Raw genomic sequence first — 27827 nt, 5'->3', positions numbered from 1 at the left:
TCAGATGTTACCTCCAGTGCACAGTCATTGAGTCAAACACATGACAATAAAAGGCCCTACTTACTAGGGATAGACTGCTTAACATGGCTGATATTTGTCATTTTTACAATTTTTAGTAGCTGTATTTTTCTTGACCGATTACATGTAATTAAATGCACTACTTCAGTTCTGATGCAGCCTCCTCTCTCTGTTTTTAATCACTCTATGGTCTCAGAAATGTCTCTCAAGCTGCAAAAACTGAACTAGAAACACAAACCAGAAAATCAGCTTCTTTCACAGTGGCTAAAGGCTATGCTAACGGCTAGTGGCAGCCACAGATTAACCTGAAACAGAGTCTGGAAAACACTAATTAATAATGCTTTAAGATATGGACCTTAGTGGGAAATTAAAGTGATAGAATAGCGAAATGTTAAGAAAATAGTGAAGAACAGTAGGTGTAACTGCAGCATCAATCTCATCTGATTCCACATAAACAGAGAAGATAATTTAATCTCTCCTATTTCTATTTTACATACTCAGTTATAATCAGGCTTATTAATGAAGAAGCCTAGTTATGAATGACAGGTTCTCTACTATTACATACTGTTAAAACATTACATTTAATGTATATCGGGTTCAAATATCAGCTATCAGTATCGGTCCTAAAGAAACTCCTATCAGTCGATGTCTAAACTGAAAGGTGCCTCAGCCAATTACTGAGTAAACTGCCTGAATACTTATATGAATGTGATATTTCAGTTTTTCCTTCTATAATAACATTTTATAGCAAAAGGCTTCAACATAACTAAAGGAATATGAACGCTCTCCTGTTCTGTTTGCTTCACCAGCAGGGGGCAGCAGGACACACTTGACTCTCCAACGAGCCTCTTATCACAACATGATAGTTCCAACATGCCCGCTGCTGCTAATGTTCTGGAGTCTGGGGGCCTGAAAGGAGGGGAGGACGAAGCATGGAGGCATGAAGACCAATTAAACAGTGACTGCACAGCAGGAGGGGGAACTAAAAATAACCCCGACCCCCCTGAGCTGCAGCCCACGCCTGAGAGACTGTGAGATACCAGACAGACCCAGTGTGCAGCCTCGCAGGTGTTCAGCTGCTATCTGCATGGTTGTGGTTTTGTAATTTATCGTTGGCATACGCGGTGAAAGCGATTTAGCGGCATTAAAAACGTGTTTGTGAATAAGCGGTGCTGCTTTATCACGCTGAGGCATCACAACGCTCCTTGAAAGTCTTTTAAACATTAACTGAGTTGTGTTTCCAGTACCTCAGCCCTGATAAAGGTCTTACAGGTAGAACACCTTGTAAGTTATCAGAGGCCGTCGCACCTGCATGCTCCTATCAGTGACGTCATGCGGATTTCCGATAAAACGGGCACATGAGAAAACAATTACAGGAATCGAGGAAGGAATGAGCTTCACTGGCGACACTCACCTGGAATGAGAAACTGGAAAGGGAAACTGTGTTCGCCCGCCACCAGAGTTCCTGTAAAACAGACGGGGGTTCATCAGCTACACAGAAAACTGAAACTCGAGAGAAAAACATGCAAATGACGGTGAACATGTTGTGATATTTCACACGGTTTGTGCTGGTATGGTTGTGTTTATTTCTACTTCACGTGTCCCTCATAAAACATTAGACGTCCCAGCGAGGCGCCGAGCCTCAGGGAATCACCTGCTTTCCCAGTAGGATGGAGTTTCTCAGACAAACAGCCTTTGTTGTTTAAAGACAGCCGAGACGCTTTTGTCTTTTGTAGTGACGGAAACAGGCGACTGAAACCAATCAGGCGGCGTCATGGGAAGTTATAAAGCGTTGGGTGCATAAATAACTGACAAACTTTGAGGTACTTCCTGCAGAGTTAATCATTTACTGAGGCAAATAGGCTCAGCGAATTCCTCTGAGATCTACAGGTTGGTGTCACTGCTCCAAGTCTGCCTTTATACATTAATGTTAAAACTGGCTTATTCTGTTTTCTTGGTGCCGACAAATCCAAAGGAGAGACCTAAAACAACCTTGTATCCATCTATTCCTGTTTGTTCCCACGGGATATGTCCATCTTCACAAATGGACATTTTGACAGTGGAAATAGTAATACTAAGGGGCTTTATTTCCATCATAAGTCAAAAGGCTGATACTCGATTAGTCCTAAAGTATAAACATTTAGGATTTTCTTCAAATCAAATTTAGGATCCTACCTCTTGTCTATAGCCATGTTTCCATGTAATTGTCAGGCGAATTGGAAGCAAACTCTAAAATATTGCCAAAAATGACAAACTAACTGCGAGAAAGGCTCGTTTCAAAGTGCATTGGAGATAATAAACTCAGCTACAGAGGGAGAAAACCAAGAAAGAACAAACTTTAGCTACTTACAAGACAAAATGTAGAGAAGCCTTGTTTTTAATCAGGAAAGTTGCCATTATGCTTTCACTTCAGCAGTGAACGGCAATGTGCTCATGTAACTTAGGCAAATTGGAAGCAAATTCTAAAATAGCGCCAAAAATGGAAAACCAAACTACGAATTAGGCTTATTTCTATTAACTGCATTGGAGAGAATAAACTACGTTGCATAGTGAAAAAATCAACCATTAAAAAACTCAGAGGAAGGAACAAAACTTTGGCAACATACAAAAGAAAAATGTAATGTTTTAAATCAGGAAAGCTTCCATTATTCTGTCATATTAGCCATTAATGACCATGTTTCCATTTAATTGTAAGGCAAATTGGAAGCAAATTTTAAAATATCACCAAAAATGACAAAAACTAACTGCGAATTAGCCTTGTTTCTATGAACTGCATTGGAGATAATAAACTAGGCTGCACAGGGAGAAAACCAACCACTAAAAAAACTCAAAGACGAGGGAATAAATTTTAGCCACTTACAAGACAAAAATGTCGAGGCCTTGTCGTTAATCAGGATAGTTGCCGTTACTCCTTCATATTAGCTGTAAACGGCCATGTTTCCATGGAATTGTCAAATTGGGAGCAAATTCTAAAATATCTCCAAAAATGTCAAAATACACTGTGAATTAGGATCATTTTTATTAACTACACTGGATAGTGAGATAGTGAGAAGGTGGTGATATAAGCTAGATTACACATAGCTGTAATAAACAGACAGAAACAAAACCAATCACTACAAAACTCAAAGAGGAAGGAACAAACTTTAGCCATGTACAAGATAAAAATGTGCAGAAACCTTATTTTAAATCAGGAAAGTTGCCATTATTCTGTCATATTAGTTGTTAACGGCCATGTTTCCATGTAATTTTTAGGCACGTTGGAAGCAAATTCTAAAATATCGCCAAAAATGGAAAACCAAACTGCGAATTAGGCTTGTTTCTATTAACTGCATTGGAGAGAATAAACTAGGCTGCATAGTGAGAAAACCAACCACAAGTAACAAACTTTAACCACATACCAGACAAAAATAGAGAAGCCTTGTTTGAAATCAGAAAAGTTGTAATTATTCTTTGACGTTAGCTGTCATCGGCCATGTTTCCTTCTCCCAAACAGCAGCAGGACAGTTTAAGTGCAACAAAATGAACTACAGTGAGTCTAATTATTGTGGGCATTTCACTCAGTGCAACAGTGAGGCTCACTAATATTATTCTAATAGTTTTTGGACAACAATTGAGCTCTACGGCACAGAGGAAAGAAGCTGCACAGGAAATACTTGTTAGTTTTGGTGTTTTCATCAGTTTTGTTGACAATATAGAAAACAATGACTATTTCCAGTCTTATCCTTTAGAGGTGTGGGCATGAAGACTCAGATTTGCGTGAAATATTAACAGCACAATCAAATAAAAATAGAATTAAAGTGTATTTTTACACTTTGCAGGACATCCATCAAACTGCTCTTCTGCAGTGCAGCAGCATCAGCCTGAAACCTTTGGATTTGTGATGTTATCAGACAACTCTGGGTGAAACCAAATAGACCCTGCTGTGCTTTTAGAGACACACTCTGAAGCTGCTGCAGCATTTGAACGATTTGGAATGAAACTCTGAAAGGACATTTCCTCTGAATGAGAGTTTTTATCCGATAAATAGGAGCTCTTTTATCTCAGTTGTTCAGACATTGTTTGGTTGTTAGACTGTTTGCAGTAATCTGACAGGACACCAGAAGGCTGCACTGATTCACCCAGAAGGCAGTTTTACGATGATGAGTTTATTATGGGAGAGTTTTTTTTTAAAGTCTGCCAGGAAACTACGTCCCAGTTTTCAAATGTTCAAATTCTAATTTCACAGGGTTCAAATATTTTATCGAGCAATAAAATGAAGGCTCTGGAACTTCCACAACAATATTTCTAACTTATCTGATCTGTTTCAAAGACTGTCGATCTGTTATCAGCGATTCTTTTTAAACGTTGCTTCTTGCGGATCATCAATTACACGCAATGTTTGCTTCACAAGCTCAGTTTAATTGATAAGCAGAGCATAAGGAGCCAATAGGAGCTTTTCCAACCTCGTCACACGAAGAGCACCTTGAGCCGACCAGCTTATTAATTCTCCAGATGAGTCGACAGCCCAATTAAATTCTTCCAGACAGCAACATGTCTCACCTCATTAGTGATGGACACAACTTTTTCCATTAGTCCAAGTTTCCTGGGGAGGAGGGGTGTGGAGCGATTTGCATTGTGTTTGCTGCTAACGGAAGCGGTCATGCTCGAAACTACCACCGGGCTGCCACTGCATGAGCTCAGAAGTCAAGGTAACACAGGTACAAAACCCTTTTAAAATTACAACTGAGGAAAGCAAAAAGGTAGATAAATACCCTAAACAGCAAGATGATAAAGAATTGCAACCTCACCATTATTTAACAGCAACAACTGACCATTCAAACCCTTCTTTGATTAAAATCCTACAGCACATATGATTACAAAGATCACATCATCACATCTACCGTGCTGCCTACTACTAAGTTACACTACACTACAGGTAACCACCATATATTTAAATAACAGACATCATGAGAAAGCTTCCCCAGTAAATTAAATATCACAGTTGTTCAGATTTCTGAAGCATGAATAGGCACGAGGTATTATCAATTGAAAAAAATCCCCTAATTAGCATTCATTTCCAGAAGGGACATTTAAAAATTGAAGGTTCACAAATTCTTGTTTCATTTTGTTTGCATATTAGAATTAACAGTAACAGGGCAACGTCTGATATCTGAGCAAACTCCTCTGTAAAGACCTTCAATATACATAAAGGAATAGTACTAGAGAGTTAATTGTATCTAAGTGCTACTGAGATACAGTCTTTATGGCTCAGACTATTAGAAAACCTAATTTTAGGGGTTATTGCACCTAAAATCACCAGGGACCTCCTGCTCAATTTGATTGAAACTTTCAAATTATAGACTATGAATAATAATATATCCTGAAGCAGATAAGGGGCTGGTAGGGTCCAAGAGACATAAATTACAGTTTAATTGTTGTTGGGAATGTTTTCCACATGGCTTCAACACTACAGAAGCACCAACTGCGCATGTGCTAATAATACATGTCCACATTGGCATTTTTAGATCCAAGGAATGGAGCCACTTCCCAACACTGGACGCTTGATGTGCAAACAATTCTAGAGCGTCCAATAGATGATCTACAGCTGCTCTTCAACTGGAGTCATCATGGTTATCACCCCCGACAACAAGCACCGGCTGCATCCAATTGGACGATGATTTACTCTGAGGTTGTCCACTCCAGGATTTCAAACCGGACCAACATGGCCACCTGCTTGGAAACTTTCTCTTTCTATTACAAAAAACAGTTCAGTGAAATGTGCTTCTGAAAACATTTAAGGTGAGAAGTAAGCAACTGAATCTGTTTTTATTTCAGTCAGTTAAGACATTTTTCGGAAGTTGCCAGAGGCATCGGATCACGCTCAACATTCTTTATTTGCGTTAAGTAGCCAAGACCTCGACTTTATGCAAATGAGGAGCGGCCAATGTCTGAGAAATGCAATGCAACACTACTAGAATGCATTGCAGAGCGGCTTAAAAACGCAATGAATAGACCATTTTGAAGCGACAGAACCTGTGGACTAGGGGTTCCCAATACGTCAGTTGCAAAGGTAGTGCGGGTAGATTGGATCCTATTTAAAAAATTTGATGTTAGCCTATCATCCACCCTCCCTATGTCATCTGGCACTTGACTGACGTACAGGCAGCCAGTCTGAGATCTCATCTTTTCTAACACCATGCATGAGCTACTGCAAAACTCCAGCAAGCTAATTACCTAAATTTTGAGATTCTGACACTACAGGCCGACATTCAGGTGAAGTCCAGGGGTCATGGCCAGTTTTGGAACTTACAGAGGAAAAGTACTCAAACATGAGGAAATGTGCTAAATCCTTGAGTGCATTATTGGGCTCTACTTATTTATGTGAGTCAGCCTTTTCCAACAGGAAGATTATTAAGTCCAGATTCCACGATGACTGACAATCATTTGAAATCTGCTTGAGGCTACCAGCAGCAACTGTCCAGACCATGTAACCCTGGTTGATTCCATTCAGTGCAAGTCATCAGAGTAAGGTAATGACCAAAACTGTACAGAATTGTATTACTGGGATTGGGATGAGTTGAACCCCAGAGTGAAGGGTTTGGAAGAAGGGTGGTCTAACCCACTTTCTGTAGTTTTTGAGATAAATAGGTTCAAAACTTTCTGTTTTCAAGAATTGTCTAACATTCGAAGTGCTACTGTAATGCTATATTTAGGTTGTGGGTTAGACCACTTTGCCACGAAAATCTAGATCATAAAATATTACAGTAATTATATAAAACTCAGTTCAGATTTTTTGTGGGTTAGACCACTCTCCTTCTAACCTCCTCAAGTGCTCAGCACCTCTGGGAAGTCATTTAAGACTGTTGGAAACCATCCAGGAGACAAACTCATGAAGCTGACTGAGTGAATGCCAAGAGTGTGCAAAGCTGTGATCAAAGCAAAAGGGGGCTACTTTAAAGAATCTAAAATATAAAACATATTCTGATTTGCTTAACATTTTCTTGTTTACTACATAAGTCCATATGTGTTCTATAATATTTTTGATGTCTTCAGTATTAATCTACAAAGTAGAAAATAATTAGAATAAATAAAAATTATTGAATGAGAAGGTGTGTGTAAACTTTTGACTGGTACTGTATATGTATATATAAATATCCGTTTTTTAATGTAGGTAGATAATTTTGTCTTGGTCATTTTAAGTAGCTCGCAAGCCAATAAAGTGTGGTCACCCCTGCTGTAGATGATAATCCAGATGTATGGAGTACGTCCTCCAAGTGGACTAGAAAGTAGCATAAGAAGAACAACTCTACACTAATGAGCAACAACATTATGACCACCGACAGATGAAGTGACTAACATTGATCATATTGGTACTATGTGGTGTTCTACTGGAAAACCTTGGATTTTAGCATCCGTGTTGATGAGACTTGGACACCAAAATAAACGTCCCAGAACAAGAACACTCCATGCAAATGGATATCCCAAATGTCACTGACCTACCCCCGAGGGAAAATTCACCGCACCACATCACAAAAACATCAAACAATCAGGAACACGTTGAGGACATGACAATCACCCAAGATGCTGATTTGACCTCCAAACTTCATAGGCCCCATTCTGGTCAAACATCAACAAGATGCAGTGGAACAAGTTCGATCCTAGAGGCCCCACTGCAAAACCCAGAGCACCCAAAGGATCCACTGCCAACATCCTGGTCCATACCCCATAGGACCCCCTGAAAGGTCCTCTGGTCTGGGCCCAATGGTTCAGATCATTTTTGACCACATAAGGTGGACCAACAGTGTTAATGTTGTGGCTGATCAGTGTACATCTGTGGTCTTTACAGCTGCCTGCAAGAGGGTATAGCAAGTCCAAGGTCTGTGCTCTTATAGCTGACTGAAAGTCGACCGCACTGAAATGGTTCTACTGAAAAAAAAATGCTTTTGTTTTGCAAATTCATCTGCATAAAAATATTGTTGGGCAGAGCTGTGAGTGTTACCACTGAATAATGCGAAGCATTGTAAATGCTAAGTGGTTCTGTCTTGAGTGTGGTCTAAATGTAAAACGCTCGATTTCTAAAACCCGTCTGGAACCACAGTAACTCTGCAGCAGTAGGAGGGAGATCCTTGTTTCCTGAAGGTCATTAACTGAGAGCAGTGACAGGATGAAGAGCCGACGCTGACATCACCAGGCTTCACTCCTCCAACCGTCAAGCATCTGTGGCATACCACATTATCAGTCAGCCACAGCCAGCGCCGCTTGCTTTGTGTTGAGTGTGTGTTTGTGTCGAGTGTGTGTTGGAGTGTGTTCGTGGTGATCTTCCATCACCCTTCCTGTCTCGCTCCCCCGGTGTCGCTCGGCCCTTGGGGGCAAAGCAGCCCATTTTCGGAAGAGAATGGGATACGGAAAAAATGGCAGAGATAAAGGAGAGCGAGAGAGAGAGAGAGAGGGTGTGTCATGAATTATTTATGTCCTCCTCCGTTTGGAGTGTGCCTGGTGTTTTACACAACACTGTGTGGGTAGTGAGGCGGGGAATAAGTTTTACTATTGATTCAAAGATCTGCCACTCTGCGGTTTGAAAATGTGATGAAGTTTTTTCTTTCTAGACTGGTGAAGATGTCCAATCAGAGAATCACAAAAAAGATGTTTAATTGGGACATCCCCAACGGTCACTCCTCGGAAAAGGAGCTGAATCTTTATTTCATTTGAACAACTTATTTATTTTTCATAATAGGTTGTTGCCTGATCTAGGTAGGTCCCACCCTGCAACCCACTGGAACCACAGAATTCACTCCTGACATAGAGAAATCAATGTTATAGAGTTACAATTGAGCCACTTTAATACAGAGGGATTATTATCATGGAAAAAACTTCTAAATGATACAAAAAGATGAGTTTTTAGGGGTTAAATCAACAACCGGGAAAGATTGTGATTGGGTTAAATATGAATAAAAACATAAACCACCAACCAACATGACCATCGTCTTTTCCTAAACGGAACCATAAGTGCTTTAAGTTGCCTGAACATACACTACCATTCAAAAGTTTCACTTAGAAGTGACCTTATTTTAGTTCGCCATGACACAGGAAATTCTGTGTAAATCCCCTGTACATGCTCCAATCTGCCTGAAACTTTACATACGTGACCAGAGCCGTGCCCTCATCACATCCATACGCCGAAATACACTCTCAGTCGCAGCGCCACCTGGTGGACATGCTTGCATTCGTTGACCAGCAACAATGCGAGGACCCAACCAACGTTGCTAGCAGCTTTAATTTTACATTTTAGAATTCCCTTTAATTGACACCACTTTCTAGAAATCTGTCTTCATTTTGGCATAAAAGACTCTTTTTTTTTTGGTATAAATTCTTTTCAAACAAGCCAAATTACACTGACAGTGATTCAGTGTTGAAAAGCAATAAAATGAGAGAACTTAAAAGGGTGTAAATACTTCAATAGACTGTATGTTGAGATTTTATAACCTTTTATGACCAACTGTTTGAGGAAACATGTCCTGGAAAGACTATTTCTTTAAGTTGACCTACATTGCAGTTTACCATCTAATATCCCTAGAGATAAGATATTGTATATTTTCTCTTGTAAATAGTTTTGCTAATCACACAGAAGCTCCTAAATTAGTTTGCTAACAGGTCTGCATATTCCTGTCTTCAGCGAGTGTGTTCAAGTTTGTGCCTGTTGGTTCATTTTAAGCAATGTGGTGCTTCTTTGTGGTTTTTCACTTTCCTGACACACCCAGTTTGACAGTTGATACAATAATAGTCATGATGATTTCACTCTCATCATGTCGAAAGATGCAACGTTTCAAACTGTTTTAGTTTCGTAATAAGAATACAGGATGAAACATAGATTTCTAACAGATAATCACAATGAAAAAAGCATAACTATTCTGTAAATAAGTGGAATTAAATCTATATATTGTAGTTTATTGACACGTCCACTGTGAGATGTTTCCTTTATAACTAGCAGTGTCTACAGATGTGGATATTTTGGTTTTAGGTACTGAGGAATTCACGTTAACCGTCTATCTTCCTCATCATGTAACGTTCAGAGGTGAAATTGAGTTTCACCTCAATGGACACTGAAATGTCCAGAAACAATTTCTGTTATCTACTGCTGACAGTTTTGTTTGGAGTAAATTAATTTTAATAGCATTTTGTGGTGTTTTTCAATTAAAATACAGTTCACGCAGCATTCAGGTTTACTCTGCACAGAGGTGCAACAAGTATTTTCATCCTTTACCTAGAAAAGTCACAACAGGAGATTAAAATTTAAAGCAATTTCCCCCTTGGAGATCAATAAAGTATTTCTGATTCTGAAAATTCCTGTACTCAAGGTTGTACTTGAAATTATGTGAATATTTTGATCATTTTTATATATCACTTATGGTGTCTTCCAAGTTATTTGTATGGTACATAGTTTTGCTTGTAAAAATTGCTGTAAAAATCTCCCTTTGTGTTAATTTTGCCCTATTTATTTCATGCAGGGGGTGACTTCTGCCAAAAACTCTTCTTCTTGTGGGAAAAAACATTGATTTTATAATATATTTTAGCATTATGATGCAAGAGCAATGACTATTTGGGCTAATTTAAGCAAATCTTAAGTATTTTCCAAGCAGTTGGCTAGTTTAATCTTCAGTAATACACCATATTTTTAATGAATATTTGTAATATTCAAGTTAACTACAAATTATGACGTAAGTGTAGACTATAAAGTAAATAGTGTGATATTTCCATGTGGATTATAATGAATAAAAAGTAAAAAGCAGCATATAATGAAGACATGTACATGGACCTTTATATGTAAGCAGAGTAAGTGTACTTTCCACCAGTATACAGTATGTAGACTGATGTTTACACCACGTGTTGGAGAATGAAGTCCTGAGAGTTAAACATTGAACTGCCTTGTGGTGGTTTAACCGGTGCAGATTATATGCTCCAATGACTGCCATTAACTTCCGAGGTGTGATTTGCATTTACAGCAGATTTCATGCATGCATAGCACATTTCACCTTCTGGCTGTGGAGCGTTATCGGCAGCACATACAAAAGATGGAAGACCTCGCTCACAACAAAAGGTCCAGTAAGCTCTCATCTCCACAGCTGAGTGGAACAAACACACCGAGTTAAAAAAATGAAACCTGTCCTCTGCGGAGCATGTTCAACCTTCTCATTTGATGCTCCTGGATGTCACTAATAAACTCCGTCTCATCTAGAAGAGGCGGCGTGCAGAGAGGCTGGCTGGAACATCACTGCAGGGGACTGGTCCTCTGACCGACTAAGGCTTTGACTCATCACTACACGGCTGAAGAAACACTGCTGCTGCTGCTGTTGAGAGATTAAGCCTGTTGCAGCAGATTTTCCCATAAACCAAATGAGGTGAAAGGCAGGGAGGCTTCAGTCTCCATCATACAGGGTCGTTCTGGCATGGATGTGACTTTAAGTGGTCTCAGAAGAGGGCAATAAATCTGTTTCCTACATTTATAGCACATCAGCGGCCAACGTACTTCAATGTGGAGACCCATAGTACTGCTTTTTCAGGTGTAGACAAGCTAAGTTTCAGGCAGTATTGGTCTATATTCATTTTTAATGCAACTGACAGGGATTTGTCGTCCTCTGGTTTATTCTGCGTGTGCCAATATGAGGGAAGATTAAAAAAGTAAAAGTGCATGCTAATGGTTCTCAATATTTCTAAAAGTGTGACACGCTTTTGATTACAAAAATTGTTCATTTGGGGATGAGACCATTTCATTTTGGCTTGTTGGTTCAATCAATAACAGAAGTCATGTAGACTCCAGGAACAAAAATTCTAGAGTGCAACTTCCATCAGGAACATTTTGGAAGCACACCAGTTGTTGCTATCAGCTACAGATTTGCTTGCTGGGTTAGACCATCGTCAAGTGGTAAATATTGATTAAGCTGATCATATATAAAATTTGGGGTCACGGGTAACATCAGCTTTTGAGTTAAAAATTTATAAAGAAGTTGGGGTTGGGCGCCCAGACAGCTCAACAGGTTGAGTGGGCGACCCATAAACGGGCTATAGTCCCTGACGCAGTGGCCTGGGTTTGATTCCACGGTCTTTTACTGCAGGTCCTTCCCCTATTCTTCACCCTGCTTTCCTGTCTGCCTCTCTACTTACCTATCAAATAAAGCCAAAAAAAAGAAATTTAAAAAAAAAAAGTTGGTGTCATGTTGATTTTAGTGCCGTTTTCTTCACATCAATCTTTAGAACAATGTTTGAAGAGCCATAACTTGAGAAATAATGTAGCTAAAGACCTGAAATGTTGCAGACTCATGAATATGTTCATGTGGTCTTAAATTGTACAACCCTGCTTTGACAGAATAATACAAATCAGTTATATGATGGTGCAAGTTTGGTCAAAAAATTGTAATGTTTCTGCCTACTCAGATATTCAACTAATCAAAAAAAACATCATTTTTCACCCTAAGAGGAAGATTTATTGTTTTCCCCTGTGACTGGCACCAATAGGAGCTTTAAAAAAATAGAGTAAAAAAAAAAAAAAATATATATATACATTTAAATTCAATGTTAATAATTTTCTTGCATTAATTGCACATATTAAAATCAATTAAAATTTTATTTCAATATTTTTTTCATTAAGTTTGCCAGTCAGAGGTAAACCTAACAACTGACTGACTGACTGACATATAAATTCTTCTGTTTTTGCATTAATTGCCAATATTAAAATAAAGGTTTTATGGAATATTAGAATTAAAAAAATACTAATTCTTTTGACCAAATTTGAACCATCGTCGAACTGGTTTGTATTATTCTATCAAAGCAGGTTTGAGACATTGAAGACCAGATGTAGATATCAACAAGCTTGCAAAATTTTAGCTTTCTGGCTACATTATTTCTCAAGCTATGGCACTTTAAACATTCATCTACAAACTGGTGCAAAGAAAATGGCGCAAAAATCTAAATGACCCCACTTTCTTTCAAAAGTCAGAAACATCTGTGACCAAAGATTTTACACATTTTACTTAATAGTACATGTATGCACAGAACAAAAAAATCTGAAAAATATGAGATGGTCAAGCGTGAACGTTTCAAAAATGTGGTGAATTGAGGTGGGATGATCCTGTACCAGTTGTATTCAATATGTAGGATGTAAACACTACCAGTTGCAGCAACCAGAACCTGCAACTTTACTGTTTCCAATCACTACGCTCCATTTGTTCACTGAACATTCGATAAATTTTATAAAAGAATGCCATGTTCTGACAGAAAGAGCTGTGCAGTTCTAAAGCTGAAATTGCATTGATGGTTTTAATGGTTATTTTTAGTTAATGTCACTGAGTTTTTCCTTATTGACAGTGTGCAGCATTCCGGTGCCGCCTTGATTCCTTTAACTCGTAGTTTTTCATCACCTTTGTCAGCAACAGACAGCGTGCTGTTGAAGTACTGCTCCTCCAGAGTCCACGAGGTGTCGTTCATTTTGTTGGAGATCCCACATGAGCCCTGACAGTTCACCTTGATGGCTGCAGAGAGAGGCGACAAAACAGGAGTCAATCTGCTGCCTGGAAACAAACAGTCCTTCATATGTTTACTGGCATTCACACTGACTTCTAAGAATCTTGAGTTAAACAAAATGTCACACAATAGTGAAAAATCCCACAGCCCAAATGTCTTATCGTGTTCAACCAACAGGCATAAAGATCCAAAATCTCTAAGTGATTTATTTTTGCTTCATAATGCAGCCTCCAGCTCATCTCTGCTAAGAGGATATGACGATTAGCAAAAAACAAAAATCTGTTTGGTTGAATATGAAGCTGCACAGACATGAGGTCTACTGTTTAACTAACAATCAGAAAAGAAAGCAGATACAAAAAGCTTATAAAAACTTGCTGTTTAAAGTTTGTTCTCAGAATACATTGCTGTCATGTTTTCTTTCAGTGAAGTGTTAAAACTTATTGACAGAAATCTCCTCTGTTATTTCAGCCTCGAACAAGCAACAGAAACAACTTCAAAACAAACATTCACCCACTTTCATTATTCTCATTGCTTGTATTTGTAAAAGTATAAAGTTCCCTCGTCTAACTGCAGTCGGTTTGGGCATCAAAGCAAGAAAAGCGCAGACGAGCAGCACAACACACGCTGATTAGCATAAGAATGAGTCACAAAGCGGGACACCCACTAAATCATCGAGGGCCTCCGCCGTTTGTTTACATGCATCCTGCTGCAGCGATAAATAATCTGTCGGAACAGGCTGTGAATGGTGTTTGTGTCAACAGATGGAGAAGAGGAGGAACAACCTTATTAGTGAGCCGCGGTGACACTGAGGAGGTTATTGTAAACAAAAGACGCGTGGATGCTTCAGGTTCGACTGGTTTGGATGCAGCTCTGTGCCGTGTTTGTGGCGCAAGAGATCAGACAAAGCTGATGTCAAATCAAGATGTCTGATGTTGCAGCAGAACGCATGAACGCATCTGTGCAAGAAGCAGGTTGTTTTACTTCGGCGGAACCTGAATCCAGTAGATAGGAAAAGGTTCATGTTCTCCTGTGGAGCCGCTCAGAGTTAAAGAAACGATGCCATCTTGTAGGGATAGACTGACTGTCGTGGAATTTTTCAGCATTATCAGTGCCACTATCGGTATTTTTACTGACCGACAATTAATAAATATACTACTTCAGTTCTGATGCAGCCAACTCTGTCTGTCTGTCGTCACTCTGCTCTCAGAAATGTCTCTCAAACTGCAAAAACTGAACAAGAAACACAAACCAGGAAATTAGCTTCTTTCATAGTGGCTAATGCTATGCTAACAGCTAGCGGTTAAGTTAGAAAGCAGCCACAGATTAACCTGAAACAGAGTCTGGAAAACAATAATCAATAATGCTTTAAGATATGAACCTTAGTGGGCGATTAAAGTCATAGAACTGTGAAAAATTAAGAAATTAGAGAAGAGTAGCAGGAGACAAACAGAATAATCTCAGTCAAGAACATCCCAATTTAATCTCTCCTATTTCTATTTTACATATTCAGTTATAGTCACCCTTATTAATGAAGAAGCCTAGTTGTGAATATCAGGTTCTCTGTCATCACACGCTGCTAAAACATTACATTTAATGGATATCGGGTCCAAATATTGGTTATCGTTCCTTCTTGATTACCAATAAAAACCCATATCAGTCGATCCCTACCATCTTGTCCTCAGGCTCAACTCAAACATCACGAGGATGATATCATCTTCACTCAACACAAAAGTCTTCACACTGACGTCAACTGTCCGACAACAACAACGACAAAAGAATGTTCAGCTGAACTTCAGAAACCAGCATCACAGGTCTGCAGTATGAACACAACCTGCCTCTCTCTCTCTTGATCTGTCTGCAAGGAAATGAAAACCCACTGATAACACAAACACTCACAAACAATAAAACTGGTTGACAGAAGCCAGAGAATTAAACAGAAAGATGGCACAGCCTCAGTATTATCTCTGGATAAGCTGACAGAGAGACAAATAGGGCTAATATTGTTGTAAATGTTTCCGGATCCGTCTCACCTCAGCAGTGTCGCCTTACTTCCTTTGCTTTACTTTCACACTCACTACATCTTTTTGCCTTTTTAAAAGAAAGCCAAACTTCATGAATGTGTGAATGACTCAACAGAAACATCATTATCCCAATAATAGAAAACAAATCAACAAAACTCGCATTAAAATTGTGAATCTTGTGAGGATTTAACACCAACTTTTTGCATGGTATTTATTTATTTATGGTTTCTGCGATAGGGACAGATACAGTACACATAGATAAAATGGCAAAAGCTATTAAATGTAAGTATTAGAAAGCTTATAGTGATTCACAGAAGAGTTTTCGCGAGACTAAGAGTTTGAAATTATGGGATAAAAGGACAAAATACTGAGCACGGCACATTGTTTTGTTTTTTTAAATATAGTTCTTCTTTAACAAATTACGATCATTTTGTGACTTTTCCCTGTTATGTTTGACAATTACAGGAAAAATCACAGAAAACATACAATTTTTCATGTTAATGTTTAAAAAAATAAACAGGCAAAAAATGCATTCACATCTAAAAACTGTATTTTTATAAACGGAAATATGTTTTGTTTCATGGTTAAAAAAATTCTCAATTACTCAAAAGAACTCAAAATTCAATCAGATTATTAAACATTTTCAAATATCATGCAAAATTTGTCCAAAATTATTCCAAAATGGAGCAAAGTTACTGAAAACTTGTCCAAAATCACCCAAGAATGGTTCAAAACTTGTCTAAATGATCCTAAATGATCTCAAATGGTCCAAAATGACCCTAAATGATCTGAAATTCGTTCATTTAACCCCTAAATACTCGTCTCTGTGTATCAAAGTTACATATTTAGAAGTTTTTTTCCATTAAAATAATCCCATCCCGCCTTAAAAAGACAGAATTGATTCCAACTTGGTCTCATTTCATATCCAGTATTCCGCATTTTTCCGATTTTGTGTAACGGATTCCCAGTACAATTCATCAAGTTAACAAGGTTTGACTTTAGATTTGTAATCACCAACTTCAATTGGTTGCATGTTATGAGTAAAAGTCTGTCAAGTTTAATCAAACATATGGAAAACCTAAATAAACAAAGCCATTTCAACAAAGTTTTCTCTTGAAGTTTTACATTTTGACACCAAAATTTACATTTTTATTGCAAATATAGACCAATATCAGTCTCCTTAACTACTAATAATCAGTAGTGGTATCTACCCTGCAACAGAAAACATATTGGTCGGCCTTTATTACGAATGAAACCCTGGATGTCTGCTTATTTTGCTCATGATACGCCTTCTAGAATAGAAAAAAACGCCATGTGGACATGCTAACAAGGTAAAAAATTTTATTTTTACTGCCTGGTGTCTTCAAAAACTAGGCATGAGTTCAGATTTAATCATGGATTAACCAGGATTTGGTAGCTCTCCTAAAAGTGTTGAAGCTTGTAGTAAATTTCACATAATGAGATTACAAATGATAGGTGATATAATGATAAACATTCTATCGTGGACGGTACATTTAAGTTTATATTATGAGGTGTGCTGCTGCATATAATGTGATATAATCTTGTGCTAAGCTGATAAACTCCAATCAACATTAACTGAGTGTGAAACAACTGAAAAAGACTTGATTTCGCTGGTAAAAAAAAATGTACTTGTAGCCCCAATATAAAGACATTTCCTTCAACAGCTTGTTCATTGTTTGACTAATTGTATGAATTACCTCATAAACTGCTGTCATTTTATATGCATGTCAGTTTAAAATGTACTAAAGAAATGATTTGATGACTCTGGTTTGATGAGTAACATGTTCCCAAAAAAACCCACAAACTGATCTTGAAGCTATCATGACTATTTCTGTCCAATCACAGGCTCCCAGTCGTGCACGATTCTGTCCTGGCATCACAAAAACACACAAACACACTCTCACAGTGGCAGATGGCTGAGCTCTCCACACCGGCGGGGCTGCTGGCATAGTTTTGGTTCAGAGGAGGGACGTTTGCTGTCGGTAAATACAAAAAAAAAGACTAAATCTGCAGCTCACAAACGAGGCGTTGCCCTTCAGCCATTCAGACCAACGTCCATTTATTTGGTCATTAATTAAACTCCGCAATCTGCTCCTGCAGCCATCTGCCTCATTCGTGGAAAGGAATAATACCTTTATGCTCCACATTAACACACATTCTTCTGGAGTCATCACACTTCACAACAATAGGAGTGTAAAGCAAACCAACATGACAGAAAAAAGGAGCCATTACTGCAATTAGACACTGTTTACAGCTGTCTGCAGTGGAAAAGTGAAGAGTTCAGCCCGAGAAAGGTCAGTGCAGGGGTAATCTGTGTAATATCCCCGGCAGCAGCAGCAGCAGGAAAAGCTGCTGCCGTACAGCTGAATAGTGAATAGTTGTCATGAGAGAGGAGCCTCTTTGGCAGAGACTGACTGTCTGTCTGTCTGTCTGAATAATGGGCAGAGCTCTCCATAGACACATGGAGCCAGATGGACCGCGAGGAGCGATGATACGTTTAATGAGACGAACATCCAGACATAAAGATGATGTGTCGCCGTGCTCTGCTGCTGAAAACCTCGTGTTCAAAAAAGAACACGACCGGAACTGAGTCTGACGAACTGAGTGTAGGATTTTTATTTTGAAAGAGGGCATGAATTCTGGACACTTAGTGACAGATGTACGTTACTGTTCAAAAGTTTAGGGTCACCCAGACAATTTCATGTTTTCCATAAAAACTCACACTTTTATTCACGAGCTAACATAACTGCACAAGGGTTTTCTAATCATCAATGAGCCTTTCAACACCATTAGCTAACAAAATGTAGCATTAGAACACAGGAGTGATGGTTGCTGGAAATGTTCCTCTGTACCTCTATGGAGATATTCCATTAAAAATCAGCTGTTTCCAGCTAGAATAGTCATTTACCACATTAACAATGTCTAGACTGGATTTCTGGTTAATTTAATGTTGTCTTCACTGAAAAAAATTCCCTTTCTTTCAAAAATATGGACATTTCTAGGTGACCCCAAACTTTTGAATGGTAGTGTATCTCCAACTAGTTCTGGTTTCATCACCTACTAGAATGTGAAGAAAATGGACAAAATATGGCATTTTGTGACATTTATATCAATAATAATCCTTATTTATACAGCACATTTCAGAATCTAGGTTGCAAAGTGCTTCACAGGGCAGCAAAAAATAAACAGAAAGTCATAAATCATCATCAGCATTTAAAGGACAGATAAAAGAACAATGTTTTTGTGTATTTTGGATTGTTCTGGAGTAGAACAGAGTAATAGTGAGAAGAACCAAAACATGGCTACAGTAGAGGATGCAGTAAAAATTACCGATATGCAATTGTTTACTTCAATAATCAGCTTCTAACAGTCTTTATTGAATTTTCTAATAGATGACTGAGCAACTTTTCCACCTAAGCCAGGCAAAATAGTCTATTTTTAATTTGTTTGCATCTTTTCTTTATTGTTTTCAAATTGAAAGCATTTAAAACTCTGATTTTCTATGTATAATGTCAACAGAATTAAAGACTGAGAGATGAAAAAAGCATTTTACAACATGTTGTAGTGCAAATGCAGAAGATAAATCCAGCTGCTCCAACAACTACAGGTAGCAGAAGTAAGATACTACAAGATATTTATGCGGTAATGAAATAAAATGCTGAATCATCTCTCTGTTTTTGTGTATATTCGCAATATACATATAAATTTAGAGCATACACAAAAACAGAGTGATGAAAAACAGCATTATACAACATTTTCAGTGCAAATACATCAGAAATCCAGCTGCTCCAACAACAACAACGTATTGTATGGTATTTATGCAATAATGATATAATTAATGCTAAAAAATAAAAAATACTACCAGTCGAGAACATCTTTTTGGACACAAGACACATCAGAGCACAATCTCTAAAGCCGTGCAAACACAAACAGTGATTTAAGAAGTACAATTCAAGTCACGATCCAATATTTACCCATAACCAATTGTGTAAGTTTAACATAGAAATACAATTAGAATTCAACAATTTAAGTGCAAACGCCTCCAATAATGACTCCTAATCTAGACAGGAATGTCATGTGATCTCATACATTATATTTTTAATAGTTATGAGACCAAGAGGTCAAAAAAGAAGTAAAATCTAATTGGAATTCCACAATAAATGGTAAATGATGATGAATGATGACTGTCATCGTGTTTGTAGCTGAGCTCAGTAAACTTCCCATAATTATCTGAATTATGTCCTCTCTGAATGTCGCTTCTGTGTCGCAGTAGATTTCCAAATATTCGGGATACAGCATTAATCTCTTCAACGTTTTCTGCATCGTTCACCATCCAATTCCACTGACTTTAATTGACTGAGAAAGGGTCCACCAGCGATTACATAGGTGAAAACAGCAAATATTTGATGATTTTGTGAAATTGTAAAGTTTGTAGTGTTCTAAAATAACACAGGTGCTCCTCCTGGATGAATTAAAGGAATACATTGTTTTTTAAAGTAAGTCACTACCTATATATCCAAAATATTCAAGTTCAAGAATGTCGAAGGAGGGCTTTTATGATTACAGACAACTGATAAGACAGAGATAGAAAAAGAGATGGAGAGAGTGAGTTTGTGTTTGCAATGACCAAAGCATGACAATCTCACTCTTAAAACGGATGTTTGATTCCAAGTTTGTTTCCTGGGAATCAAACAACGGTATATATGCAAACACCTGACAACTTATTATCATGGGGAGGAACTCTACCAGTAAATCATGGACAATACAACATGTCACAACAACAACTTTCTGGGTTTAATGCAATGAGGAGGACATTTACTGAATCAAACGAGGTCTCAAGGTAACAAAAGTCCAGTGTGAAAAGTGAAAAACGCAGCAAAATTACAGTGTAGCATCAAGATTCTTATCGCAAAAACCACAAAAATGTAATTTCAGTCACTGTCTGGATCAGTCACTGGGCCAATTAAATTGTCACGCGGCTCACTATCTAAACAGGAAATAAACATGGTGATATGCTCTATGCCGCGTAGCTCTTCTTAACAGATTTCAGAAGTGTAAAGAATCAGCTCGACGTGATTCAGTTTGTTTCTGGGAAGCTGACAACCACCAAGGAACTGCCAGTACAGGAACCTACACCAGGGGCCAGTTCTCCATAGAATAAACCTCAGCCTGACGGAAGCCGACACTCAGCGAGAGGCGAAGCCAGCAGCACAACATGCTCTGACTCAGCAGCTGCCTGGACTTGTTGCCAGCGCTGGAGTCTGTCCAGGTCTTCTCCACAGTTCAATGAGAGTGTCTGTAGGCGGAGGCGATCTTGATGCTACCACTCATTAGACGGCACGGCTTAACACTGTGTAGGCAGACGGATCCAGGAAAGTAATCGATAGTGTTTCTGGGTGCAGCTGCCTAAACGTGAGTTTTATTGCATCAAAGCGTTCTCTGATGTAGGTTGTATCGGGGTGTCGCTGGAAGGTGTGTTAATGGTGAGGAAGTGGATACACTCAGCAAGGCGAGCACACATTATTATCTGTTTCATGCCGTCGTGTGTTATGAATCACCAGCCTGTGAACCTGAAGTCAGAGGAGGTTTGTCACATGGGAAACTCGGGTCAACTGATTCAAGAATTCTTTCATTGCCATTTCTCCATTCATATGTTTCATATGTACTTTTAAATTATTTTGCACATGTACAAGGCATGTGTTGATGACGAGTGTGGTTTCTCCATCTGGTGGGGGTAAATGGTTGGCACTTTCTAGCGTCAGTAGTACTCAAAGATAGCACATTGGGTTTCTTGTCTTACCCAAGAATGGGGATCAAACCACCAACTTTGTGATGAGTTAACAACTCGCTCTACCACCTGAACCACCAGATCTAACCCAGCAACTCATAACCTTAACCTCAGCACAATATGGCAGCTTATTGGTCACCTTTCATACGCCTCCAGGTTTCAATTGCTTAGTTGCCCTAATTTTAACCATTTCAACACTATTTCCCATTGACGTGGCTATTGAAGCGCTAACTGTCACGCCAAACTTGCACTCTGCACCTCCCTTGTAGGGTTGTTGGGAGAAGGAGCTGCACAAAACAAATATGTGAACATGATGGGCAGATTTTCAGATGAATGCTTACATGAACACATAAATTTGCTGTCCAGAATACATATTTTATATCTATTTTACTACCACCAATAAGGATCTCCATCCAGGATATTTGCAAGCTGAGGATGGTTGTGGATAGCTTGGATAGCAGGTAAAATGATTAGTGTCTGTAAGTTCAGGGATTGCAATATTAAGACAACAAGATACACACCATGTAGTTTCTTGGTCTTTTCTCTGAGTTGGCTTTAGGGAGGTTTATCAAAGCTTTAGTTGTAGTTTTACAGCTGGAATTACTGTCATTCACTGACACGTGGAGTTTCCAAGTCTGACATCAACAGAGAGTTGTACCCAGAGAAAGTTTGACATAGCCAGGCTTTCTTTGTGTAAGCTGGTCTGACAGAATTTAAAGCCCCAGTTAGAGATAACAGGGTATCATGAAAGTAGTTATCAACTTTTTTTTGTTAAATCAGGCTTTCTGCTTGAGAATTCTGCACATATTCACATAAAACGGGATGTTTAACATGTCGTGATTCTTCTTCCACCCAAAATAGACCAATTCTGTGTTGCCTACTTCAATCAATAGCAAGGGGCTATGAAGAATATATAAATTTCTGACTTTAAGAAGCGCTTTTGCAGCAACAGTTTGCCTTCTTAGTTGGCAGTGAGCGGAGGAAGACCACAAATTTCCACAGGTACTTTGTCTACTATGACGTCCCGTTGTCTTCCTTCTGCCTCCATCCCCTACATCTCATCTTCCATTTCAATTAGATCCTCGTCAGGAGACTAAATAGGATCCACTATCAATCTGAAATGACCTGTCCTCTAAATGGTCCATTGCATTTAGCTGCTAACTTTCCAGAAAGTCATCTTCACATGTGTAAACAAACCAGCATGCATGGATGAGTATCATATGATGTATCTGTCAATGATTAGTTTGTAAGTATCCCAGATGGAGAGTCCAAATACAGCTAGCAAAATAAACGTTCCACATAGCTAATCTCTGTGTTCATTTTCAGTCAGACTTGAAAATAAATGTTCAGGGAAAGCTGCATGTTTACAACTCCAAGAGATACAGTTCACACAGTGTTTTATGTCACTTTTTGTTTTCTCATAAGCGCTATAACGAAGGTGAAAATGCAAAGTAAGAATGACTTTTGCAGCCGCAGCAGAAACATTACGGAGAAATATGGCTGCTTGAGAACAAACAAGACTTCTCCTTTATCAGACACATAACATTCGATCAGAAATCAGTACTTTTCATTTCCTCAATACAAACTTTCTGTGGTTACGGTACTGTCTTTGTGTTGTCACATATTTTTTTGTTCCTCACACTTTCTTGGCCATAAGTTACTGATGACACTTCTGGTTTCCACCTACTCCCAGTGCAGGAATTTTGTCCTTCAGGGCGTACTTTCCTAAGAAAACATGCACCACTTATGCAATACTCTTCCTTGCTTTGCAATCAGGTTTTTCAAACAAGAAACGGCCTAATTTCACGATTGACATTAACAGAGAATTATATTTACATATACAAAGCAGAGAGAGAAATATAACTTTAAAAGCAAATGCTACACTTCTGCAGGCTGTGGGATAAAAACACCAAGTCAGAGCTTGCTGTCTGTTGCGTCAGTATGTGGGAAACTTAGTCAGCTCGGGGGCTGGTGAGGAAGCATGCAGGGGCGTCTGGCTGATAATGGCAGTTCCTTATTTACACTGATTACACCGAGTCCAGTTTCAGCTGACGGTGTGAAGCACAAAGGAGCCTCAGTGAGTTAAGTTTAAGGTTTGGACTTTACAAGAACAAAGTAGACCGGGACAACCCTCAGAATCTCAGACAAAACAGAGCAGGGAGGAACTGGACTAGAGTTTCACCCTGAAGTGGGTCAAGGGTGTGAGTGAGATTAGAAAAGGCTGTTTGAATTACTTGACTGGACAAACATTCCTCACATGCAGTAAAAGGCTCGCTGGACGTCATTTATACATTCCAGCATAATGAGGAGGAATGAAAACCACAAAGCAGTATCTGTGTGATACGACTGGATGATTTTAGATTGTATTATAGGTTGAGCTTTTCACATAAACATGCAGGATTCTATCATGATACTTCTCACTGTTGTTTTTATGGTGCTGATGAAGTTTTTTATTCAATCTATTGTTTTTCTATACTCTGTTTTATCCTTTGTAGGGTTGAAGGCATTTGAATTAACTGAAATTAAATTAAAGCTAAATGAGCAAATTACTCTGCAGCTATATTTCCTACAGAATGACAAGGCATAAAGATGAGAAATTTGTTTTGTTGTGTGTCTACAAGACTAGAGATTAGAGCGGATGTTTTCTGAGTTTCATAATTATATATGATTATGATTATAAAGCTTTTGTCTAATTATATTTTCTTGGAACTTTTACAACAGCTCCTTACTTAAGAACAAAATGATTCAACTCCCGCTATTGCTTAATTATTTATTACACGGAAGCATCAATATTAATATTTATGTCTGATATGTGCAGATGTGAAACTTTTCTTTTTAACAGAATGTAATGCAGAAATGAATACTCTCTGTAACGGTTGGTTGGTTGGTTGGTTGGTTGGTAGGGAGGGATTGGTTGGTTGTTTGGTTGAATGGGAGGGTGGGATTGGTTGGTTGTTTGGCTAGCCGGTTGGTTGGTTGGTTGGTATGTTGGTTGGTTGGGAGGATGGGATTGATTGGTTGTTTGGCTGTTTGGTTGGTTGGGAGGGTGGGATTGGCTGGTTGTTTGGCTAGCTGGTTGGTTGGCTGGTTGGTTCGGAGGCTGGGATTGGTTGGCTGTTTGGTGTTTGGTTGTTTGTTTGGCTGGCTGGCTGGCTGGTTGGATGGTTGGTTGGCTGGTTGCTTGGTGAGTTGGTTGCTCAGTTGGTGGGTTGGCTGTCTGCAGCACATGTAGCAGAGCAGATGTGGTGCAAAGTCAAGAGGTGTATTCATGGTAAGCTGCTAACTGGTTTGTAAAATCCGCTGCAAGAAGGTTAAAAAACAATGACAGCATAATGTTATGTTTTCAAAATATCTCTAGAGCCGCGATTCCACAAGCACCTACTCGGCGCGGTGCGGCTCGGCTCGTCTTTGTTTGCGAGCGTTTCCATATGGATTAGTGCATGGTATCAGGCACGATTTTCCGTACCTTCTCGGCTGAGGTTCCAACCGAGATGAAGTGAGCCGAGATGTGACGTCTACATAGTGCAGGCCACTGATTGGACAGGGAGTGACGACACACGAGAGCGACTCCAGCACGAAAACAAAACCGGCATATTAAAAAAACTAAACAGCGACGGTGTGCATTGCTCTTCACAGACCTCTCTATCTTCATAATTTTAATATGATAGCCAGACCTGTACCGTGGGTGAATGAAGAGGTCGAGACTTTTCTGTCTTTGGTGGTGGACCAAAGAATACAGAGGGAGCTGGACATAGAAAGTTTATCAGGAGGTCTCTGAGCGGATGGCCGCTCACATATACAGTAGACTGTATATAAAGAGGACAGAAGCAGTGTGGAGAGAAGCTGAAAAAGCTCAAAAATGACTATTGGTCCACCAAGGACCACAGCGGCCGGCGTGGGTCAACCAGGAGGTGTTGGAAGAGGTTTAATGGAAGCTATTTACTGGCACCGCACCGGCGAGCAACAGGAGGGAGACTCAGCTGCTGCATTATTGGAGACGTTCAAGAATGGTGAGTGTTTTGTGACTTCAAGAAACTTTTACATCATTTATCCCATTGGTGGCAAGCTTCTTTTAAGCAAACAAGTATATTTAGAAAGTAACGTTGTTGTCTCCTGTAGCAGACAATAAGCTAGCTAGTTAGCCATCAGCGCTAGCTCCGTGCTCTGCTTGTATTTCGTGCTGCTGTTTCTAACGTTTAGCTCTCAGAAGCTAATACATCAGTCTGCATGACGAACTAAGCTAGTGGTCGTACAGGTTTGTTTTTTTCACAAGTTACAATGTCGTGTTTTTCGTGTACTTAGGGTGAATGTTTATTTCTGTTCAAGAATCTCTTTCCACATGCGAAGCCTACTCCACCTCCGTCGCGGAGCCCCCAGCTCCCCTGCTTCCTCTCCACCACCAGCAGCGGCTCCTCTCCAGCACCAGCTTCAGCACCAGTACCAGCTCGGACACCGACACTGTCAACATCAACCTCCAGCACGTAACAACAACGTCTTATCACTGGTAAGACACGGTAAACAGAGACCATGGTTGATTTTCGCATTATTATTATTGCAGGTGTAAATGCTTGCAAGCATGATCAGAACAGTGAGACCAATGACCAAGAATTGAGGCAGGTGTAAATGCAAACTGTGCAGCATGCCAGCTCAGGAACGCCTGATGAAAGCTACATGTAGCTACAGTGACACATGCAGCTGCATTTTTTTTCCCATTGACTTAACAAGTAAGTCACTCTAATTTACTTTCTGGTGCAACGTAGTATTGCAACCATTCTTCTTATAGTCACTAGGTAACTGTGACACTGAATGAAAATATACATAGAAATAAGAAAACACAGCTGTTCTTAGCAACTCCAAAATGTGCACAAGATGAAATGAAGTTCACACCACATTGTTTTTAGTTGTGGTGGAGGAGATACTATTTGTGCTTCAGTTAAAGTAAAGAGTGCCAAAAATGTATTAAAGTAAAACAATCAAAGACATGATCATGATTGAAAATGAATGGACCGGTGGCTAAACACATCACATCATAGCTGTGGAGTCCTTCAAGCTCCTGGGGACAACAATCTCTCAGGACCTGCAGTGGGAGACAAACATCCACTCCATCCTGAAAAAGGCTCAGCAGAGGATGTATTTCCTGCGACAGCTGAGGAGACACGGCCTGCCACAGGAGCTGTTGATCCAGTTCTACACTGCAGTCATCCGATCTGTCCTGTGCACCTCTGCATCAGCCACACAGCAGGACAGAAACAGACTACAGCCTATAGTACGGACTGCAGAAAACATCATCAGAGACCCCACTCACCCTGGACATTAAACTGTCTCCCCCCTCCCCTCCGGCAGGCGCTACAGAGCTCTGTACACAGAAACCTCCAGACACAAAAACAGTTTCTTCCCCACTGCCATCACTGTAATAAACAGCTGAGCCATTCCTACACACCTGTACAATAGTCAGTATTCCAATGGACATGTACAGCATTTTTTTCACCATGAACAGCATTCTCTGCTTTTGCACTACTGTGTTTATAGCAATTATCATTTTGCTAATGTGTTTATTCCAGTCTAGCTGTAAATTTCTGTATATATTGTTTTATTTAATTTTGCTATTTCATTTTTCTTCCTGTTCCTCTTTCTATAGTTTCTTTATTTTTTATTATTCTCTTCCATATTCCTAGTGTGACACCAGCAGCCAAAACCAAATTCCTTGCATGTTGTGTACTTACTAAAGCTGATTCTGATCACTTTTCTGTCTTTGGTCTAGGCAAGAGGAAAAGGTGCAACAGAAAATTGGACCTTCCAAGCGTACTTGTGGAGATGCAGGCTGAGGAGGAGCGGAACCGTGCCCAGCATGATGAGAACATCTGCTTGCTCCTCAGCGAGGCAAGAGAGAATGAAGCGGCCTTGCAGCGGGAGGAGATGGCCCAGAATGCTGCCTTCAACCAGTCATTCCTGGGTGTACTGGGGCAGCTGGTGCAGGTAGTCCTGGGTGTACTGGGGCAGCTGGTGCAGGCAGTGCTGGGTGTACTGGGGCAGCTGGTGCAGGCAGTGGGCAGCCAGTGAGTCCACCTCCCAGAGACTTGAGATTTAGTTGTACATAGTTTTACTTTTAGCCCTCCACTGTAGGAGAGGCCCACCACAGTTTGTACTTTGCACATTGTAATTAGTTTTGATTTTGCTGCTGACTAATAAACTATTTTGTGACTTATGTGATTGCATCATAACTTTTCATTTTGTCTGTTAAGACACTGGTAGGAAAAGAGTCAACAGTCTGAACCAAACAATTCTGTATTCCCTAATAAAGCATTTATGTTTAATGGGATTTAACATGTTTTAACACAAACTTCTTTATGGTTCATAATTCCATTGACTGAATTACACCAAAGCAATACTGATTTATCAAACTGGAATTTTCTTAAAACAGCTGTTTTAATGTTTTGGTGTTTAATTTGTCATGTAATCTTGCTAACCTTCACAAATAAAACAAT

At 39.4% G+C, this 27827-nt stretch overlaps 1 protein-coding gene across 1 annotated transcript in view; it reads right to left on the bottom strand.

The window, feature by feature from the left end:
• Window positions 1-27827, bottom strand: part of arrdc1b (arrestin domain containing 1b) — a 65219-nt gene that overhangs the window by 12257 nt on the left and 25135 nt on the right. The window contains exons 2-3 of the mRNA XM_055019436.1: window positions 13410-13520; window positions 1433-1483 (exon numbers count right to left, since the gene is read on the bottom strand). Of these exons, the coding sequence (XP_054875411.1) occupies window positions 1433-1483; window positions 13410-13520 (162 nt within the window). The remainder of the gene's footprint in view (window positions 1-1432; window positions 1484-13409; window positions 13521-27827) is intronic.

This window comes from Amphiprion ocellaris, chromosome 17 (assembly GCF_022539595.1).
Source record: "Amphiprion ocellaris isolate individual 3 ecotype Okinawa chromosome 17, ASM2253959v1, whole genome shotgun sequence".
In the NCBI taxonomy this organism is placed as follows: Eukaryota; Metazoa; Chordata; class Actinopteri; family Pomacentridae; genus Amphiprion; species Amphiprion ocellaris.
This window is presented reverse-complemented; position numbering and strand designations above follow the sequence as displayed.